The sequence below is a fragment of the Hippocampus guttulatus genome, chromosome 9 (assembly GCF_054856545.1).
Source record: "Hippocampus guttulatus isolate MCC_2025c chromosome 9, RoL_Hgut_1.0, whole genome shotgun sequence".
NCBI lineage: Eukaryota > Metazoa > Chordata > Actinopteri > Syngnathiformes > Syngnathidae > Hippocampus > Hippocampus guttulatus.
The window spans coordinates 949,306-964,847 of record NC_141269.1 but is presented as its reverse complement, the minus strand read 5'-3'; the positions used below and the strand labels follow the sequence as shown (position 1 = coordinate 964,847).

The 15,542-nt window shown below is 53.2% G+C and overlaps 1 protein-coding gene across 1 annotated transcript in view; it reads right to left on the bottom strand.

The window, feature by feature from the left end:
- Positions 1-15,542, bottom strand: part of myo15ab (myosin XVAb) — a 28,269-nt gene that overhangs the window by 3,740 nt on the left and 8,987 nt on the right. The window contains exons 21-55 of the mRNA XM_086119145.1: positions 15,331-15,448; positions 15,088-15,263; positions 14,903-14,987; positions 14,258-14,290; positions 14,089-14,170; positions 13,878-14,008; positions 13,715-13,810; positions 12,734-12,862; positions 12,542-12,648; positions 12,098-12,276; positions 11,835-11,907; positions 11,560-11,751; positions 10,873-10,940; positions 10,412-10,806; positions 9,120-9,222; positions 8,762-9,036; positions 7,791-7,881; positions 7,248-7,459; positions 6,196-6,313; positions 6,004-6,119; positions 5,825-5,884; positions 5,544-5,619; positions 5,336-5,451; positions 5,000-5,118; positions 4,286-4,539; positions 4,105-4,179; positions 3,759-3,997; positions 2,918-2,982; positions 2,707-2,776; positions 2,506-2,578; positions 2,213-2,286; positions 2,027-2,109; positions 937-1,067; positions 667-761; positions 411-585 (exon numbers count right to left, since the gene is read on the bottom strand). Coding sequence (XP_085975271.1) covers positions 411-585; positions 667-761; positions 937-1,067; positions 2,027-2,109; positions 2,213-2,286; positions 2,506-2,578; positions 2,707-2,776; positions 2,918-2,982; positions 3,759-3,997; positions 4,105-4,179; positions 4,286-4,539; positions 5,000-5,118; positions 5,336-5,451; positions 5,544-5,619; positions 5,825-5,884; positions 6,004-6,119; positions 6,196-6,313; positions 7,248-7,459; positions 7,791-7,881; positions 8,762-9,036; positions 9,120-9,222; positions 10,412-10,806; positions 10,873-10,940; positions 11,560-11,751; positions 11,835-11,907; positions 12,098-12,276; positions 12,542-12,648; positions 12,734-12,862; positions 13,715-13,810; positions 13,878-14,008; positions 14,089-14,170; positions 14,258-14,290; positions 14,903-14,987; positions 15,088-15,263; positions 15,331-15,448 — 4,484 coding nt within the window. The remainder of the gene's footprint in view (positions 1-410; positions 586-666; positions 762-936; positions 1,068-2,026; positions 2,110-2,212; positions 2,287-2,505; positions 2,579-2,706; positions 2,777-2,917; positions 2,983-3,758; positions 3,998-4,104; positions 4,180-4,285; positions 4,540-4,999; positions 5,119-5,335; positions 5,452-5,543; positions 5,620-5,824; positions 5,885-6,003; positions 6,120-6,195; positions 6,314-7,247; positions 7,460-7,790; positions 7,882-8,761; positions 9,037-9,119; positions 9,223-10,411; positions 10,807-10,872; positions 10,941-11,559; positions 11,752-11,834; positions 11,908-12,097; positions 12,277-12,541; positions 12,649-12,733; positions 12,863-13,714; positions 13,811-13,877; positions 14,009-14,088; positions 14,171-14,257; positions 14,291-14,902; positions 14,988-15,087; positions 15,264-15,330; positions 15,449-15,542) is intronic.

Genomic DNA, 15,542 nt, shown 5'->3' with positions numbered 1-15,542 from the left:
CCGTTCATGCGCAGACAACGGCGCTAAGTGCTAAGCTAGTCAGCGAATTAGTTTAATTCTGTTTTTAAGGCAGGGGCGCCCAATACGTCAATCGCAATCGATCAAGAGCCAGCAGACTGGTCCCAAGTCGACCGCGAGCGGTGGGAGGAGGAAATAGGGGGGGCGGGGGGGGTTTGTGTGTTTGTGTCTTTAGGTTTCAGTTATGTTCAAGCGCTCAGGCTGTTGCTCGTTGTGGCGTGCATGCATGCGTGCGCGAGTGCAGGGTCGTGTGTGTGTGTGTGGCTCTTTGCAGTAACACAGTAAAAAAATTGACTCGTAGTCTCCCACTGGTTGGCCACCTATTCTGTCAGGGTTTTTTTTTTTTTTTTTTTTTAGGAGGGGGGTGGCAACCGTCCTTTCTCTCAACGCACCTCCGTCGGTGACTAAGAAGATGGCGTACTCCTCGATGGCCTCCAACCTGTGCAGGCCCATCTCGCAGCACAGCTCCTCCATGGCCTCCAGGGAAACGGAACAGGTTTTGATCTTCACGTAGCGCTCCAGGCCGCCCGGGAAGAGGAACAGCTGACGTTTGGAGCTTCTGCCCGCCTGAGGACGTCCGAAAAACACACGAGGACGGCGTCAGGGCGCGAGCCGACGACGAGCGCGGACGCGCCAAAGACATTTTACCATCACGGCCTTCAGCTCCATGTTGTTGGGGGCGACGCTGCGCCCGCCGTATCGGAAAGTTTTCTTCAGGTTCTGTTGGCACGCGTTGGCGATCCCTGAAATGCACCAAAACGGAGGCGGACAAAAGTATGAGGACGCCGCCAGATCATCGGTCCGTTCATCATTGTCGTGACGGGCCTTCGGAAAAGCGCAGTCACTGCTGGAGTCGAAGTCAGCCACCATATTTGCAAAGAACGCCGATGTGGAGAACGTGCGTGCCGTGCGCCATACCTTGATACGGCGCCCCGGCGCCGAGGGAGGCCTGGGTCAGGTACTTGAGCAGGAAGGGCTTGAGGACCTCAGAGCAGCCACTGAACGCGGTCAGGACGTACAGCAGCCTCCACCCTCGCTGGCAGCTCTCGCTACAAATGCACGCACATACATGCATGCGCACGGGGCTTTTTGAAACGTAAAGGCACTCCACGGGTGACCTTCATTTGACCTTTCGTCCTCATGTACAAACAATTTTTTTGCACAACTTGCTGTTCTCCACCTACAACACAGACAGTCGCCAGTACGTGTGAAAGGAGCAGTTGTCGGAAGGTCTGCAAGGACCGTAACATCCATGCTAATTTCAGTGAGAGCGTTTTGCATGACGTTAGCGTTAGCATTTCACGCCGGCCACTTTTGACCATTTGAACGGAAAATGGAATTCTATAGTGATGGAAAGCGACCACGGGAAGGCTTGAACCCAGGAAAAAAACCATTCTTGAGCAAACAGCAGTTGAGCGTGTCACGGTGGATCTGTTTGTGACCAACAGGTGGCATTATAGGGCTCCTCCTGCAGCGGCGCACCTGTCGGTCATCACGTCATTGGGAGATTCTGCTTTCAGGCCTCGCCGCCCAACCGCTCCGGGCGGGCTCGTTGTTTCTGTTTCTGTTTGCGTTTTGCTTCCGCCGTGGGTTTTTGTTTGTTACTTTGGCTTCTTGTTGTTTTCAGGACTTTTGTTTTTTGATGTATTTAGCTTTCCCACTGCGTTCTTCATACATTTTGTGAAGTCCCCCCTGCTCTTTGGGGTCTTCCACCACCACGATCATGACAGAACATTGGTAACTTTCTTGAAAATACATTTGAAGAAAAAGAACTTTTTGTGCATTTATGATACCTCAAATATCTCAACTAAATGCTTTCCTACTCAGTAACGACACAAAAAAGCTCACTTTGATTGCATAATAACCGTTTAAGATTAACACCGCGCTGATGCATGAACTTTGCATCGACTGAGCCTGAACGTTAAACTTTGTGTGGGTGTGCGTCTGCGTATGTGTGCGTGTGTGTGCGTACGTGTCATGTGCTTGCATCACATACGGCGAAACTCACGGTTTGGAGCTGGTGTTGGCTGTGATCTGTTTGACCACTTGACAGTAGGCCTCATCCCTCATCAAGGTGAACTCCCCGATCAGCTACACACACGCACACACACACAATCCGGCGCAGCTCTTATCCTGGAACTCCTCAGACTTTTGCACGTGTACCTAATGAAGTGTCCAGTGAGCATGTACCCACCTTGAGCAGAGCGCTGACCGCTTCCTGCTCCGTCTGTCCCGTTAACGGCAAGTCCCCCATGAAGCGCATCACCGCTACACAAATGACACACACACACACACAACAAAGTCACTTGCCACACAAAATGTTCAGCCCAAAAAAAAAAAGTATGAACCGATTCCACATTTTGCCCGATTCCTTTTCCCCTAAAAATGCGAATGAAGCCGTGATGTAAAAACATGCAAAAAGCGAGACGCTGAAAATCCTTCCCGGATAGGTTTTGGGGCGAGATGTAATTGGAGTGGCGGGCGTACAGAGGAAGATGTCCGCCGCCACTCGGTTCATGGCTGGATCCGTGAACTCGATGAGGGACTCGCTCAGGGGAATCTGGCAACGAGACAACACGCGAGAGGTGTCGTTTCATGTTCATTTCGACCTGTAGAATGTTTGTCACATTTGAAAAAAAAAAAAAAGTACAGGAAACAAAGATGTTATCAACGTGGCAGTTGGGGCACCTTGGAGAACTTGATCATTTCCTCGGGCTCTCTGGAGACTCGGCTCTTGCTCTTATTCTTCAGGGACTCGCTGAATGCGGCATGAAAGCATTTATGATGATGATGATGATGATGTCAATATATATATATATGTATATATATAGAAAGTAAAAGTAAGTGTGTGTGTGTGTGTGCGCGCGCGCGTGTTGTTGTTGTTCAGTGTGCGCCTCACCCCCTCCCAGGGGCGGCCTGTCTGAAGTACTTCCTGGCAAATTCCAGCATGTCGTATTGACTGTCCTGCAAGGTCCTCTCGTCCGCGTCGCCATCAAAGTCCTCCAGAGAAAACCTCTGATGAAAGCAAAGATGGCCGACATAGTATCACAACTCGACTCGACTTGAGTTCTACAGCGCTTTCAAACAACCACCGCTGTATGCAAAGGGAAAAAATAAGTCGTACAGCAATAAAACAATAAATAAATATCGAAGACGGGAGAAAGCACCAAAACAGTGCAACTAAAAATCAAGTCTCGTGCTGAGTCCAAAGCCAAAGGCTAAAAATGAGAGATGGGCAGCGGGGGGGGGGGGGGGGCTTGCCCAACGTGGATTCCGAAGAGAGGGAGCGGCAATGGAAAAGGCTCGTTCCCCCTCAGAGCCTCCGCTTAGTTCTCGGGACGTCTAATAGCGGAGGCACCGTACCGTGCAGGTGCGGAGGAGCTCCGAGAGGTCAGGTGAGGCGGGGCCGTTTCAAGACTTGAAAACAAATCAGAGGACCTCGGGAAAAGAACTCCAAAATGAGCCAGTGAAGGGATGCCAGACTAGGAGCTATGTGCTCCCTCTTACGAGTAGCAGTCAAGAGGCGGGCGGCGGCGTTTTGGACCAACTGGAGACGTTTGATGGAGGATTGGCGTGACGGTCATCAACCGTACATAATTAGCATCAATCGTCCATCCTTAAAGTGACAAGCTACAAAGTGAAATGTCTCTCATTCAGAAATTGGAAAAGAGATGGGCACAAAGAAGAAAAAAAAAAAAACAATCTTTGAATCTCATCAATATGTAGGTGGGCGTGGGCACGCGTTGATAGAGTCCGTCTTTCATTTCGAAGTGCGAGGACGAGGAGCGTACCTCGACGGTGCGGTCCATCTCGTGCGCGGCCGCGGCGGCCGACGAGGCGGCGAACCGGCCGGCGCCGCCTCGGGGTTCTTCCGCCTTGCGCTCCAACGACAGGGACAGGAAGTCAGGAGGCGCGACCGGGTGGACGCACTCGGACGGGAAGGCCCCCGAGCGCCCCGACGCGGCGCCGAACTTCCAACCTATCACGTGCGAAGTTGTGATAGGAAGGAAATGTGGATGGAAGAATGGATGGATGTCAGTGAGGGCAAAACCACAATCGGTTGAAGAGTGGATCTTCACCGCTCACCAAAGTCCTGCGTGTCCTTCTTGAGCTCCTCCAAGAAGACCACCTTCTTCCTGACCACGCAGCCATAACTGTAACCTGTCACATGTGCCCACGCACGTCAAATCATGAGCCCCCCCCCCCCCCCCCCACACACACACACACACACACCCTGGCTCATCGTCAAGCCCTTTCCGAGCGTCACCTTTGTCCGGGCCGTCCAGCGGCTGCAGCCGGATGACGTCGCCCTTGTGGAAGTTGAGCATGTGGCGCGGCGCGGCCACAAAGTTGCGCTCGGCCACGACGTAGTCCGAATCCTTCTTGATCTCCGCGATGAAGGCGTCCACCAGCCGCTTGACCTGAGGCGCCTTGGGCGAGAACAAGATCAGCTTCTCCTTGCTCAGGTTGAACTCCAGCATGTTCTCCGAGGGGATGGTCACAAACAGGATGTCTGCGTAGCTGAGAGAATCGCGGCGCGGTGTGAGAAGTGGGATCCCGAGAGCGGTGCAGCCACCAACCCGAGAGACTGCGCCTCCTTCTGAGAGGTGTCATAAATGCATCCATTTTTTTTTTCCGCAAAAACATTTTGGGGATCAAACTTTGATGTCAGAAGTGGGGCTCCACCAGTCATTCGTCCTCGCCGAGGGACAGAGCCTGAGCGTCTCGCTACCCCAATCGGTCCACCGGTGAGGAGATAGCCGGCCCGTGAAATTGCTCGTTTTTTTTAGGTTTGAAAATTGGGCGCTCAATGTTTTGGTGTCAGAAGTGGAGCCAAGGCTCGTTTAAAAAAAAAAAAAAAAAGTAACATGAAAGGACTCCGTGTGGGTCGCGCTATTTCGAAGAAAAGAAAAAAGTTTTTTTGCCGTACAAAAATGATACCGGGACAGTTGCGGCTTGGTGTCAGAAGTGGGGGCCGTACGTGTACGCGTTGAGGACTCGGAAGTCGTCTGGCTCTGCGGCGCTGCTCTTCACCGTCTTGAGCAGCTTGATGCCGCCTTGCCACACCGACAGCACCTGCACGCCGCTTCCCACGTCGCCCTGTGCGCACACACACACACACACACACACACAAGGCAAATTGGAACGCGCGGCTCATTGGGTGGGAGTCCGATCGGTGAGTTTCTATTCGGCGCTCGAGTGGCCGTTCACGAGCAAGAATGGGAGTGATTTCCAAGTGACATCGAACAGCGATGTCATTTCTTTCTTTCATTTTTCCACCGGTACATCTTTGTCCTGCTTTCCGGGGCGTCCTTACCGATGCCGGGAAGAGTCGGGAGAAGTAGATTTCCCAGGTGTCCTTGGCGGCCGCGACGACGCTTTTCTTCACGCGCTCCTCCACCGGATCGTTGCGGCGTTGCAACCCGTGTTCATCTGTGGGTCACGCGCGCACACGCGCCGACGGGTGTGACCGGTGTGCCATTTGGCCGAGCGTGTGGAAAAGGTGCGCGGCGGGAGAAGGCTACCAAAGAGAGCTTTCATCCGCCGCCTTTCATCGCGGCGGATGCGGACGCACGCCTCTGACAGGGTGTCGTTGACGATCTGCGGAGGAGCGCGCACAAATTAAGCGCGCCGCCTTTCATCTGTCGCCGTGACGACCAGCTAAGACAGGGGAGAGCACGTCACCGCATTTCACGGAGCGTTTCATTTTCGATGTGACCAAGTGCCTTTGAGTTTTCAGGGTGCGTCTTTGAGCTTTTCAGTCTGTTGCGTGTTGGGTGTCTTTGAATGTCACATTTTGCATCACCTGCTTGAAAATGAGGTCCAAGACCAGCGGATCGTTGACGCCGTCTTTGGGATAGAAGATCTGGAAAACGGACAATCACTCAGCATCACGCGTCGTCACGTCACGTCGTCACAGCCATCGCGTCAAAGGCGATCCGAACGAGCGAAGGCTTAACGGCCCCCGCGCGTGTGCGTACGCACCTCTTTCCTGAGGTAGAGTTTCCAGGGAACGTCGGCGTAGGTGTAGTGATCCCGGTTGGCGCTCCGGTGCAGTCTTGTTTGGATGTTCTCCGATTCCACCGGAAGCTCTCGGGACACTGCCAGAGTTCCAAATTCACGTGAGTCGCGCCACGCCGGACCGGAAGCGGGACGTGCGGTCGGGGCCGTCAGCACCTGCCGGAGGAACCGGCGCCGGACGATGAGGCGCTCTGCTCCCTGCGCTCCTCGTGGGCTGGAAGTTGGTCTCCGGATTGGCAGACGCGTAGGGAGGGTGGACCGCGTCACGCTTGAGCTAAACGTCGGGCGACGGCAACATTTGATGACGCGGTGCTCGAGTCCCTCCGTCTCGCAGAGTTTCTTCGCGTGGTCACTCATCGTCTCTTTGTGCCGTTCGTTCTTAATGCGACCGTCATTCGGCGTTACGTTTGGAAGGCGACTAAGCCAGCGTCTCTGATGGCATGTCGGTGTTTGAGTTTCCAAGGAGTGTCTTTGGGTGTCGAGTTTAGTAGTTGGCCATGAGGATTGATAAAAATGCCGAAGCATTTTTTGGCGTCTTTGAGGGTGACCGGGTGTCTTTCCGTATTGACCGTTTAAGGCAGGGGTGGGCAAACATTTTGGCTCGGGGGCCGCATTGACTTTTAAAATTGGACAGAAGGGCCAGGTCAGCACGAGCTATGGTACATTAAAAAAAAACTGCATTTGTTGACAGTCCATATCAAACATCAACAGAACAAAAGCATGAAAGTACGGTATTATTAATATACTTTTTTAAAATGACGACAGTGTTGTCGATGACCTATTTTAGCCTGTGCATTTCTGCAGACGGGTTGTGATCAGACCAGTAGAAGTAGAGCGATACAGAGGTCCTAGGTGGTCGAAAAGATCCCGCCCCTCCCTCCCTGTGTTCTGCAACTTCAAGTCAATGCGCCACCTGGCGGTGAAATGCCTGTCATTACAAGTCCAATTGAAATGAATGCAATCGTTCACATCGAACCTTAACTGTGGACCGACCTTCGGCGGGCCGGATTAAAAAGACCAACGGGCCGGATTCGGCCCGCGGGCCGTAGTTTGCCTAGCCCCGGTTTAAGGTGATGAAGCATCTTTGAGTGCAGTTTTAAGTCGACCTCGTGTCTCTGAGTGTCTTGACTTTTTGCGTTGCATTATCAAGGCCGGTAATCGCCGTTCGGAAGGCGAGTACGTGTCTTTGAGTGTGCGCGCACACGCACCTGCGGAACCGGAGGCTTGTCCATCCGCGGTTTTAAGATCTGCAAAGCTTCGTCACGAGGCGTCTGCTTCTTCTTAAATTTACCCTCTGGTCTCCTAATCGATAAATGCAGCAACACGCACCACACGGCAAATGCAATAAACGCGTCGATGTCCACGATGAATGACGAGAACCAACGTAAGAACGCCGGCACCTTTTCCCGGGTGGAAGCGGCTCCATCGGGGGAGGTGGAGAGTTATAGCGCCTGATCATTTCTGGGGAAAACCGAGAACCAGCAACAATCACAATCACACTATCGAAATCGACGGCGGATTATTTCTCCCTTAGAGATGAAGAAATCAGGAGAACAAGATTCACCTTGAATATCCTGACAAGGCACAATCTGCTCGGAAATTTGAGCCGAGTACTTCACCACCTTGCCAGCAGGGGGGGCAGGAGACGTCACCACCGGGGCTATTCTCTCACACACACACACGCAAAGTGCACACCCAAATAAAAGCCGTTCCAAGGGAGAGACGAAAGAGAGTCAAGTGTTCATTCTCACCAAAGCTTTTGCCCGGTTGGTCTTTGTTGATGGGAATTGCAGGACCTCCCCAGTGTTGAGCGCCGTCCTTTTGGTCGTCAGCAGACGCAGCCTGAGCAGCAAGCACTTCATTGACTCATCAGTGCAAAGATCACATGATCATAAATATTCAACATTGTCATATAATTTTTAATTTTTTAATTTTTTTACACATGGCAAAATTGAATTTTGGATGCTAGAAAACAAAGACGTCATTTATATTATTGAGGGGAAAAAATCGCATGTATTTATTCGAACTGAACTGGAAATAAATTTGACATTTTTCTGGAAGAGGTGTATTTTTAATAAAAATAAAGAGTTTTCAAAAAAATATTGAATTGGGTCTGATTTCTTGAAGGTTTCTTTCAGGTTTTGCGCGTCTTTGAATGTCGTCTGCGTTGAGGTTTGGGTTTTGAAGGCAGCGAAGCATCTTTGGGCTTTGCGTGTGAGCGTTGTGTGTTTTTACAGACTGAAAAACTTCAAGCGTGTCCTTGATAGCTGCCACTAAGCGCCTTTGAGTGTCTTTGAGTGTGAGCTTTGAAAAGAGACTGAGCATTATTCGTGTGTTGCCTTTGCAACTTTGAGTGTCTTGGAGTTTTTCGAGGACATACGAAGCTTTGAGTGTCGTCAACTTGACCTTTTTAATGTGATTAAGCATCTTTGAGTGTCTTGGAGTTGGGACATTTGTTTGAGGGCGACGAATCAGCCGAGTGCCTTTGAGTGTGCCATTTTGGAGACGACGAAATATCGGAATGTTGACCTTCTAAGGCGCCAGAGCATCAAACTCTCTTTGAGTGGCGCCGGTGTCTTCGAGTGATGACTTTTACGCTGACACGGCGATGTTGACGAACTTTGAGCGCCGACCTTTGAAGGAGGCCACGCGTCTTCAGCTTTATGTTGCAAAATTGCCTTTGCGTGCAAAATTTGGAAGGCATCGGAGTGGATGCGGCAACCTGCGCTTTAGCCCGCGGCGGCGAGGCGGTTTGGGCGTCGCCCGTCTGAGGGTCCGGCTCGGGCTCCGACGTGGGAGGGTACGAACTGGACGGCGGGCCCATGGCGCCGTAGGGGGACGGCGTGAAGTTGGCGTACGGGCTGGGCGGGATGTCCCGAGCGTAGGGGCTGGGGGGGTGCTGGAGCACAGGGCTGCCGGGGGGGCTCACGTCGGGCGGGGGGCTTGACGGGGCCTCCGTCACGGGGGCCACGGCGGCAACGGGAAGCACTCGAACAGCTGCGGGACACACAAACATTTGCGTCTCAAACACATTTTACAATGTTTTTTTTTTTTTCTTTCAAATTTTCAGGTGGTCTGACCGCCAGGTGGGGGCGGGGGGCCGCCCGAGGGGCCCTGGTCTCGCCATCCGACTCCTCCGCGGCCCTTCATCCTGCTGGAGAGCGGTGCGGCCAAGTCCGCTTCCTGTCGGGGCCCACAAACATGGCTGACGGGCGCTTTGCGTTGTCTCCGCCTCCATGAAGAGCGGCCATTCAATCAAATCAATGCAATGTGACGCCCCCCCCCCCCCAAAAATAAAATACATCCAATAAAAATGCCAAGATGTGATTACAATCAGTTGTGGAGCTGTGTTGTTCTTTGAGGGGGAAAAAACATGCAATAAAATGAAAAAAATAATACACGTGATGTGACGGCGTTGGATACAGTCTAGAAAGAAGACAAATATTGCTCGGTCAAAAAAAAAAAAAAAATGCAAAGGGAAGTCGGTTGGTCGGCCAGTCAGGCGGTCGGTCGGCAGGTCCAGTGGCTCAGCAGGAGGCGAAGACCCGGGCTTTATTTGAAAGTCAATGAGGTTCTCGCGGCGGCGTGAAAGAACGAGAACGGCGCATCGCTGAAATGGAACATGAATTGAGCAGCGTTCGTCATTTCAAATCAATCGCTGGGCGGCCGGGAAGCAGGCGGCCGCACGAGCCGATCGCCGACCAAATCCTCGGGACTGTCTGGCGCCGCTTCCCGAGCGCGCCGCCGTGAATCAAACTTGAGGGAAAGCAGCGGGGGCGATCAATAGTAAAGGAGACTAAAACGCAAGTTGTCCGTCCTCTGTGTGGCCCCTCCCGCTGTGGTTTTTGGTGACCTTTCCTTTCCCTTCATTAGGTGAGAGCCGGGCGTCTCCCAAATCATGGCAGCTGTCTCACCGACACACCGGCCCGTCTGCGCCTCGTCGGCCACACTCTGCTCTGCTCCGCCGCATCGAGGCCGGTCCCAAGAGCCGCCCGTCGCCGGTTCGTTAGCCATCGTGCCTGCCGTCCTCTTGTTGTCAGCTAAGCTCTCGCTAGCTCGGACTAAACGGAAGCCGCTAGCTCGTACGGCACGGGAAATACGTCCGGAGCCGCCGTCCGCGGCATCCCGCTAACCAACCCAAGTCGTCTTGTATGAAATCTTGCAAAGGTGACAAAGCAACCGAGCGGCGCATCGTTGTCGGTCTTCAATCGAAGCATTCACGCATTCGTAAGCGGTGAGGCAGGGCGCGTCCGCGCGTCCGCACGCGCGCAGCCTTGGTCAGGAGAGTGTCAGTTGCCGCCCGGTAAGCGGATCCGCCGCGGCCGTCGCCCGGACCGGCCTGGTGAAATCACCGTGGCCATCTGGTGCCCGCGCCAGCTAGGCTAACTGCGTAACGCGATCGGCCCTGTCCGACACATCTGATACACGCTAATTCCCGTCGCCTACATCCGATAGCGAGCGCAGGACGGAGGCCGCGGTGGCGCTCCGCTTTGGGGCCTCGAGCATCTTGAGCGTCGGAGTGTCTTGGCATGTTGAGGTTGGAGGGCGTCTTGGGGTGCCCCGTTTTGAGCGCGCAGATTTCAAAGCGACTTGACAGGTCTTTGAGTGTGAGTTTCAAAAGTGGCTCCGCGCATTCACCGGGAAAAGCCACTTTGGCTGGGTTCTCTGCAACGGGGCCGCGTGTGGAACTTACCGCGCTCCCGTCGGACAGCGCCGGGTCAAACAGGCTATCCAAAAAGCGATCCATCCCTCGATGAGGCTCCGAGTCTAAGGAGAAGGAGACCGTCAAGCATTCACTTGAGCGTGCGCGCGTATGCGCGCGCGCGCGCTTACCCTGGCTCGCAAAGCCCCCGCGGGAGAGGAATTCGTCGTTGCCGTCAAAGCCGCCACCCAGCAGACTTCTACAAAAGCGAGTGAGAAAACGCCGTGAAGACTTTTTGCCGATTAATTTAAAAAAAAAAAAAAAAAACAGATATATTCAGAAATCTTAGTCAACGTGCCATACAACCAAGAAAAGAGTTTGTTCGTGGTTGCGCTAACAGCTAATTGACATGTACATGTCTATGCAATGGTTCTAACTAAATGTTCATCTCAATAACAAACAGGCGACAGACTCAGCAAGCAAGTCGCTGACCATCTTATCTCCCGTCGACCTAACTAACTACCAGTCAACAGAGCGAGTGACAAACAAACGAATCAACCAGCTGGCAAACCAATCCGTCAATCCTTTTTTGTAATTGCGCTAACGAATTATCCGCCTGACCAGAAGGGGTGGGAGGTTAACGAATCAACCGACTAACTAACATCACGCGAGCCAACTAACTCGCTAACTCATTTGCATGCAAACATGAGAGCAAACAGCTCACGGTGTAATTGACCAAGTAAGTGACCAAAAACCAGAGGACGAATTAACGAACAAACTAACTAAGTGAACCAACTGAACCCCGCTGACTAACCAAGCAACCAATCCAACCAACGAGGGACCAAATGCATTTGTTTGCGCGAGTGAGCGTCCCTCACATGCCGGCATTGGCCCGTAGGCGTCCCGGTCCCTGCGCCGAAATGACGAAGTAGCCGCCGCGCTTGGGGAATCGGGCGGGCAACTCCAGGTCCGACATCAGGTCCAGGACATAGTCCGATCCCTCCAGCTCCGCCCACTGCGCCGACTCCTTCAAGAGAACGGACCAGCCCCGACGGCCCTCGGCCACGCCCCTGACAGCACAGGGGGCGTCGTCTTCATTTGCGCCGCACGACTTGCCGAGGCCGGAACGGAACCGACGGATCTTTTCTCGTACCTGTGTTGCAAGATGTCTTTGGCCACGTTCTCGCCCGTACTCCAAGAGTGCACGGGACACAGGACGGACACGCCTGGAGGCAGAGACAAGTAGAAGCGCGACTAACCAACTCGCTTTTGATGTCATGACCCAACAAAACAACAATTTCCCAAATTCATACTGCGGGCTAGCCAGCTCGCCGACGAGATCGCTCCGTGGGTCCCCCCCGCCCTCGGTGTATTTCCGAGCACGGAATTAAACGGTCGAGTGTTGCGGCCCGGTACCGTCAAAGCAGTGCACGTGGAGCAGGGCGTGCGCTCGCTTGCGGTTGGCGGTCCACTCCAGCAGACACGGCGGGTAGGTGCGCGCGTACTCGCCGCCGCCGCCGCAGCGCTGCATGGCCCGCAGCAGAGCACGCTGACACACCGCGTCGTAGCCCCGAGGCCCGTGGTCTGACACGAACCTGACAACGGGAGCCGAGCACACGCGGCCACCTTTGAAACAACAACAGCTCGATGATTTCATCATCGCGTGCGGCGCGTTGACTCTCCGAAACCGGGACGTTAATGAGGCGGCTCGACGAAAACAAGCAAGTCGCTTGGCGAGCTCTCGTCATCGCTTCATCGTACGCTCCGTCTCGGTTAACTTGACGTTGACACGCGACGCGCCTCCCGTCAGTCTGTCAAAGTTGCCCCCCCCCCCCCCCCCCCCCCCCCCGCGGAACTGACTTGAGCAGGTGCTTGGCCAGCCTCGGGGAAGGCGGGAAGGCGCCCAGACAGGAGGACATGAGCAGCCACCCCCGCTCGCAGTTCAGCGCGTTGGGATTCCTCCAAACCTGCGAGGGGACGAGCCGAAAGCGCGGCGTCACCGAGGAGCCCGCGTCCGCCTTCGCTGGAGTTCAGCGAAGGTCCTCCGCGCACCTGATTGGCCACTTGAGCAAAAATCTCGTCTCGGAGTTCGGCGTTGGCGAGCCCTCTCTGGACGATGTAGTTGCCGAAGAGGTTCTCCTGAGCGCCGTTCAGCTCCGGGTCACCCATGAAACGAAGAATCTGACGCACACACACACACACACACACACACGCTTGATGTGTCAACTCGTTAGCTAGTGAGCGCGTTCGTCAGTCTGTGGTGTTGAATAATTACGAGGTGCAGTTGTTAGAAGTATGGCTGGTTGGCCAGTCAGGTAGGCGTGAGCGCAGTGAGGCCAAACCGGTTAGTGATTTTGCGAGTTGGTTACGTAGTTACTCGTACGGCTATTTGGTTGGCTATTTGACCGTAAAGTGGATGCTTAGCATGGTTATGCGAAAGTTCCGTTGAAGCTCGTTAGTGTTTGGTCAATGGTTGTTAAAGATTGAATGGTGATGTCAAGCCAAAGTATTTATTTGGTGAGCGACTTGTCAGGTGGTGGGGAGTGAGCACGGATGTGTTAGTTAGGAAGTGTTTTAGTTGGAAGGTTAGTCAGCTGTATGATTTGCTGTGAGCGGGTCACCTTGGGGTCAGTCAGTCAGTTAGCACACTGACATTAAAAAAATAAAGAAAAAACTTGATTGTTTGGATGTTAAGTCGTTGAATCGTTGGTTGATTAGAGAGAGAGTTTTCTGCTCAGGTATGTGGAGAGAGGATTGGTTTGCTATTGGCGGGTACGTTGGGTTGCTTGTTTGTTTGTTCGCTCGCTCGCTAGATGGTGAATTTTGTCAGCTGCATGTCGGATTGCCTGTTTGGTGAGTCGGTTGGAAGTGAGCCGCGTGGTAAAATGCTTCAATAGTGCCCGTACACTTACGGAAGATCCTACGACGGTGACAGTTTTTGGTAGTGTGTGACTTTTGTGCGTCATTTTGTCGCTTTAGCCGCTTTTCTGCGCGCATACCGCCGGCAAGAGTCTATTTCATTGGATGCCGTACCAGAACAAAGATGTCGAGGGCTCCTTGCTTCAAGTTGTGATGCAACCGGGTCAGGGAGTTCTCCGGAGGGGCTGTCAGCATCCCGAAGTACGGGTCCTGAAAGGACAAAAACATATATATAGCCACTCAAGCTATAAAGACGGCTTCCTCCGCGGGTGCTCACCCTAAATATGGCGCGGACGTAATGAGTCATGAGGTAGTCGTTGATGTCCAGGGGCAAGGTCAGCTGTGGTTCAACCTGAACTTTGGGGGCATGGACCAGCGCCAGGCAGTCTGAGTGCAGCTCGGTGTCACCTGCGGACGCGCGCCACACACACACACACACACGTGCATAAACGGCACATATTTATTTATAGCGATGTCCCCGTGCGCACCTGAAGTTGCCTGAAGCAGCGCCGCTAACTGAGCGGGGATGGGCAGCGCCGTCACGTTCACCACTTCTCGCTTGATGCGGTCCTACACACACACACACACACACACACCAAAACACACGCACATTTGTCCCAACATGTGAGCATCCTCCTCCTCATCTTCCTCGCTCACCTGCGCAGCCTTCCTGGCCGGCTCCACCGCCGTCTGGTCAAAAGAAAACACAAGGCAAAGTTAAATGACTTGTTCATCGGCCGTTTCTTTGTTATTCAGCGGCATTGGGTGAGATTTTGTTTGGCGATGGAGAAATATTTTTCACTCGTGCAAATCAAAATGTTACGTTCCCATTTTGTTTGGCGCAGAGCCAGATAAAGGCCGCAAGAAGTCTTCATTATTTACCTGTAGAAAAGCCGACATTCTGAAAAGTTACATTTACACAAATTGAAGGACGTTTTTAATCTTGACCATTTTGTGATTTTCCTTTTCTTTGAAGCTTAAACTATCTATTCAGGTTAATCGTGTAGTTAAGGGATTTTAAATGAGCAGCTTTATAATTTACGCACGTCAATTAAAATCAACATGTAATTCATAATATCGGATATTTTATTAGAATCGCCTTTTATGCTGTCAATAAAAGAGAGGATTTTTTTTTTGTCAATCTAAAAAAATAAAAATAAAAAAAGAGACTTCTGAATGAGTGACACAGCAACAAACCGTTGATTTGTCGAGATGCATTTTGGTCATTTTCATTTCTCTGTTTTTCAAAGTTTTCCGAGTCCACGACAAGCCGCCGGCGCCCTGGCCCACGCGCACTCTTACCCTGATGTAGCGCTGCCGGTTGACGACGATTCGCACGCTGGCGCCCAACGCCGCGAAACCTTTCCGCAGGCGAGCAAACTTCTTTCTGTCCAAGTGGGAAACGGCAGCAACAACAAGAAGGTGACGATTCCACCGCAGGCACGGTCGGCGGAGGCCGTTTTCGAGAAAGCCGCGCGCCCGCTCACCTGACGAGGAATCCTTTGCATCGGGCCCGCAGCAGCGTCATGCAGTGTCGGAACTTGACAAAGTTCTTGCGGATGAAGTGCATGCGCACGTATCGCTGCAGCGTGAGGGCGGCCACGTTGAGCACGCGGTCCCGCTTGCCCTCCAGGAGCCGGTGCAGATCCTCCTTCAGGAAGATCTGCGCGCAGGCACGCGAGCGTTTAACGCCATCCGCTTCGTCTGCGCGTGCGTGCGCGTCGGCGGACCTTGGTGACTCCCAGCTGGTAGGAGCCGACCTTGACGGGTCCCAGCTTTCGCAGCATGATCACGCAGTTTTCTCCGTCGGCCGCGGGCGGCTCTTTCAGGCAGAGCAGCGCTTTGTACCTGCGGACACACACGCGGATCAAACACAGACGGTTTATACCACGGCAAAGATCGACTTTTCAAGCAAGCGACCTCCCGCCCGCACGCATACGCG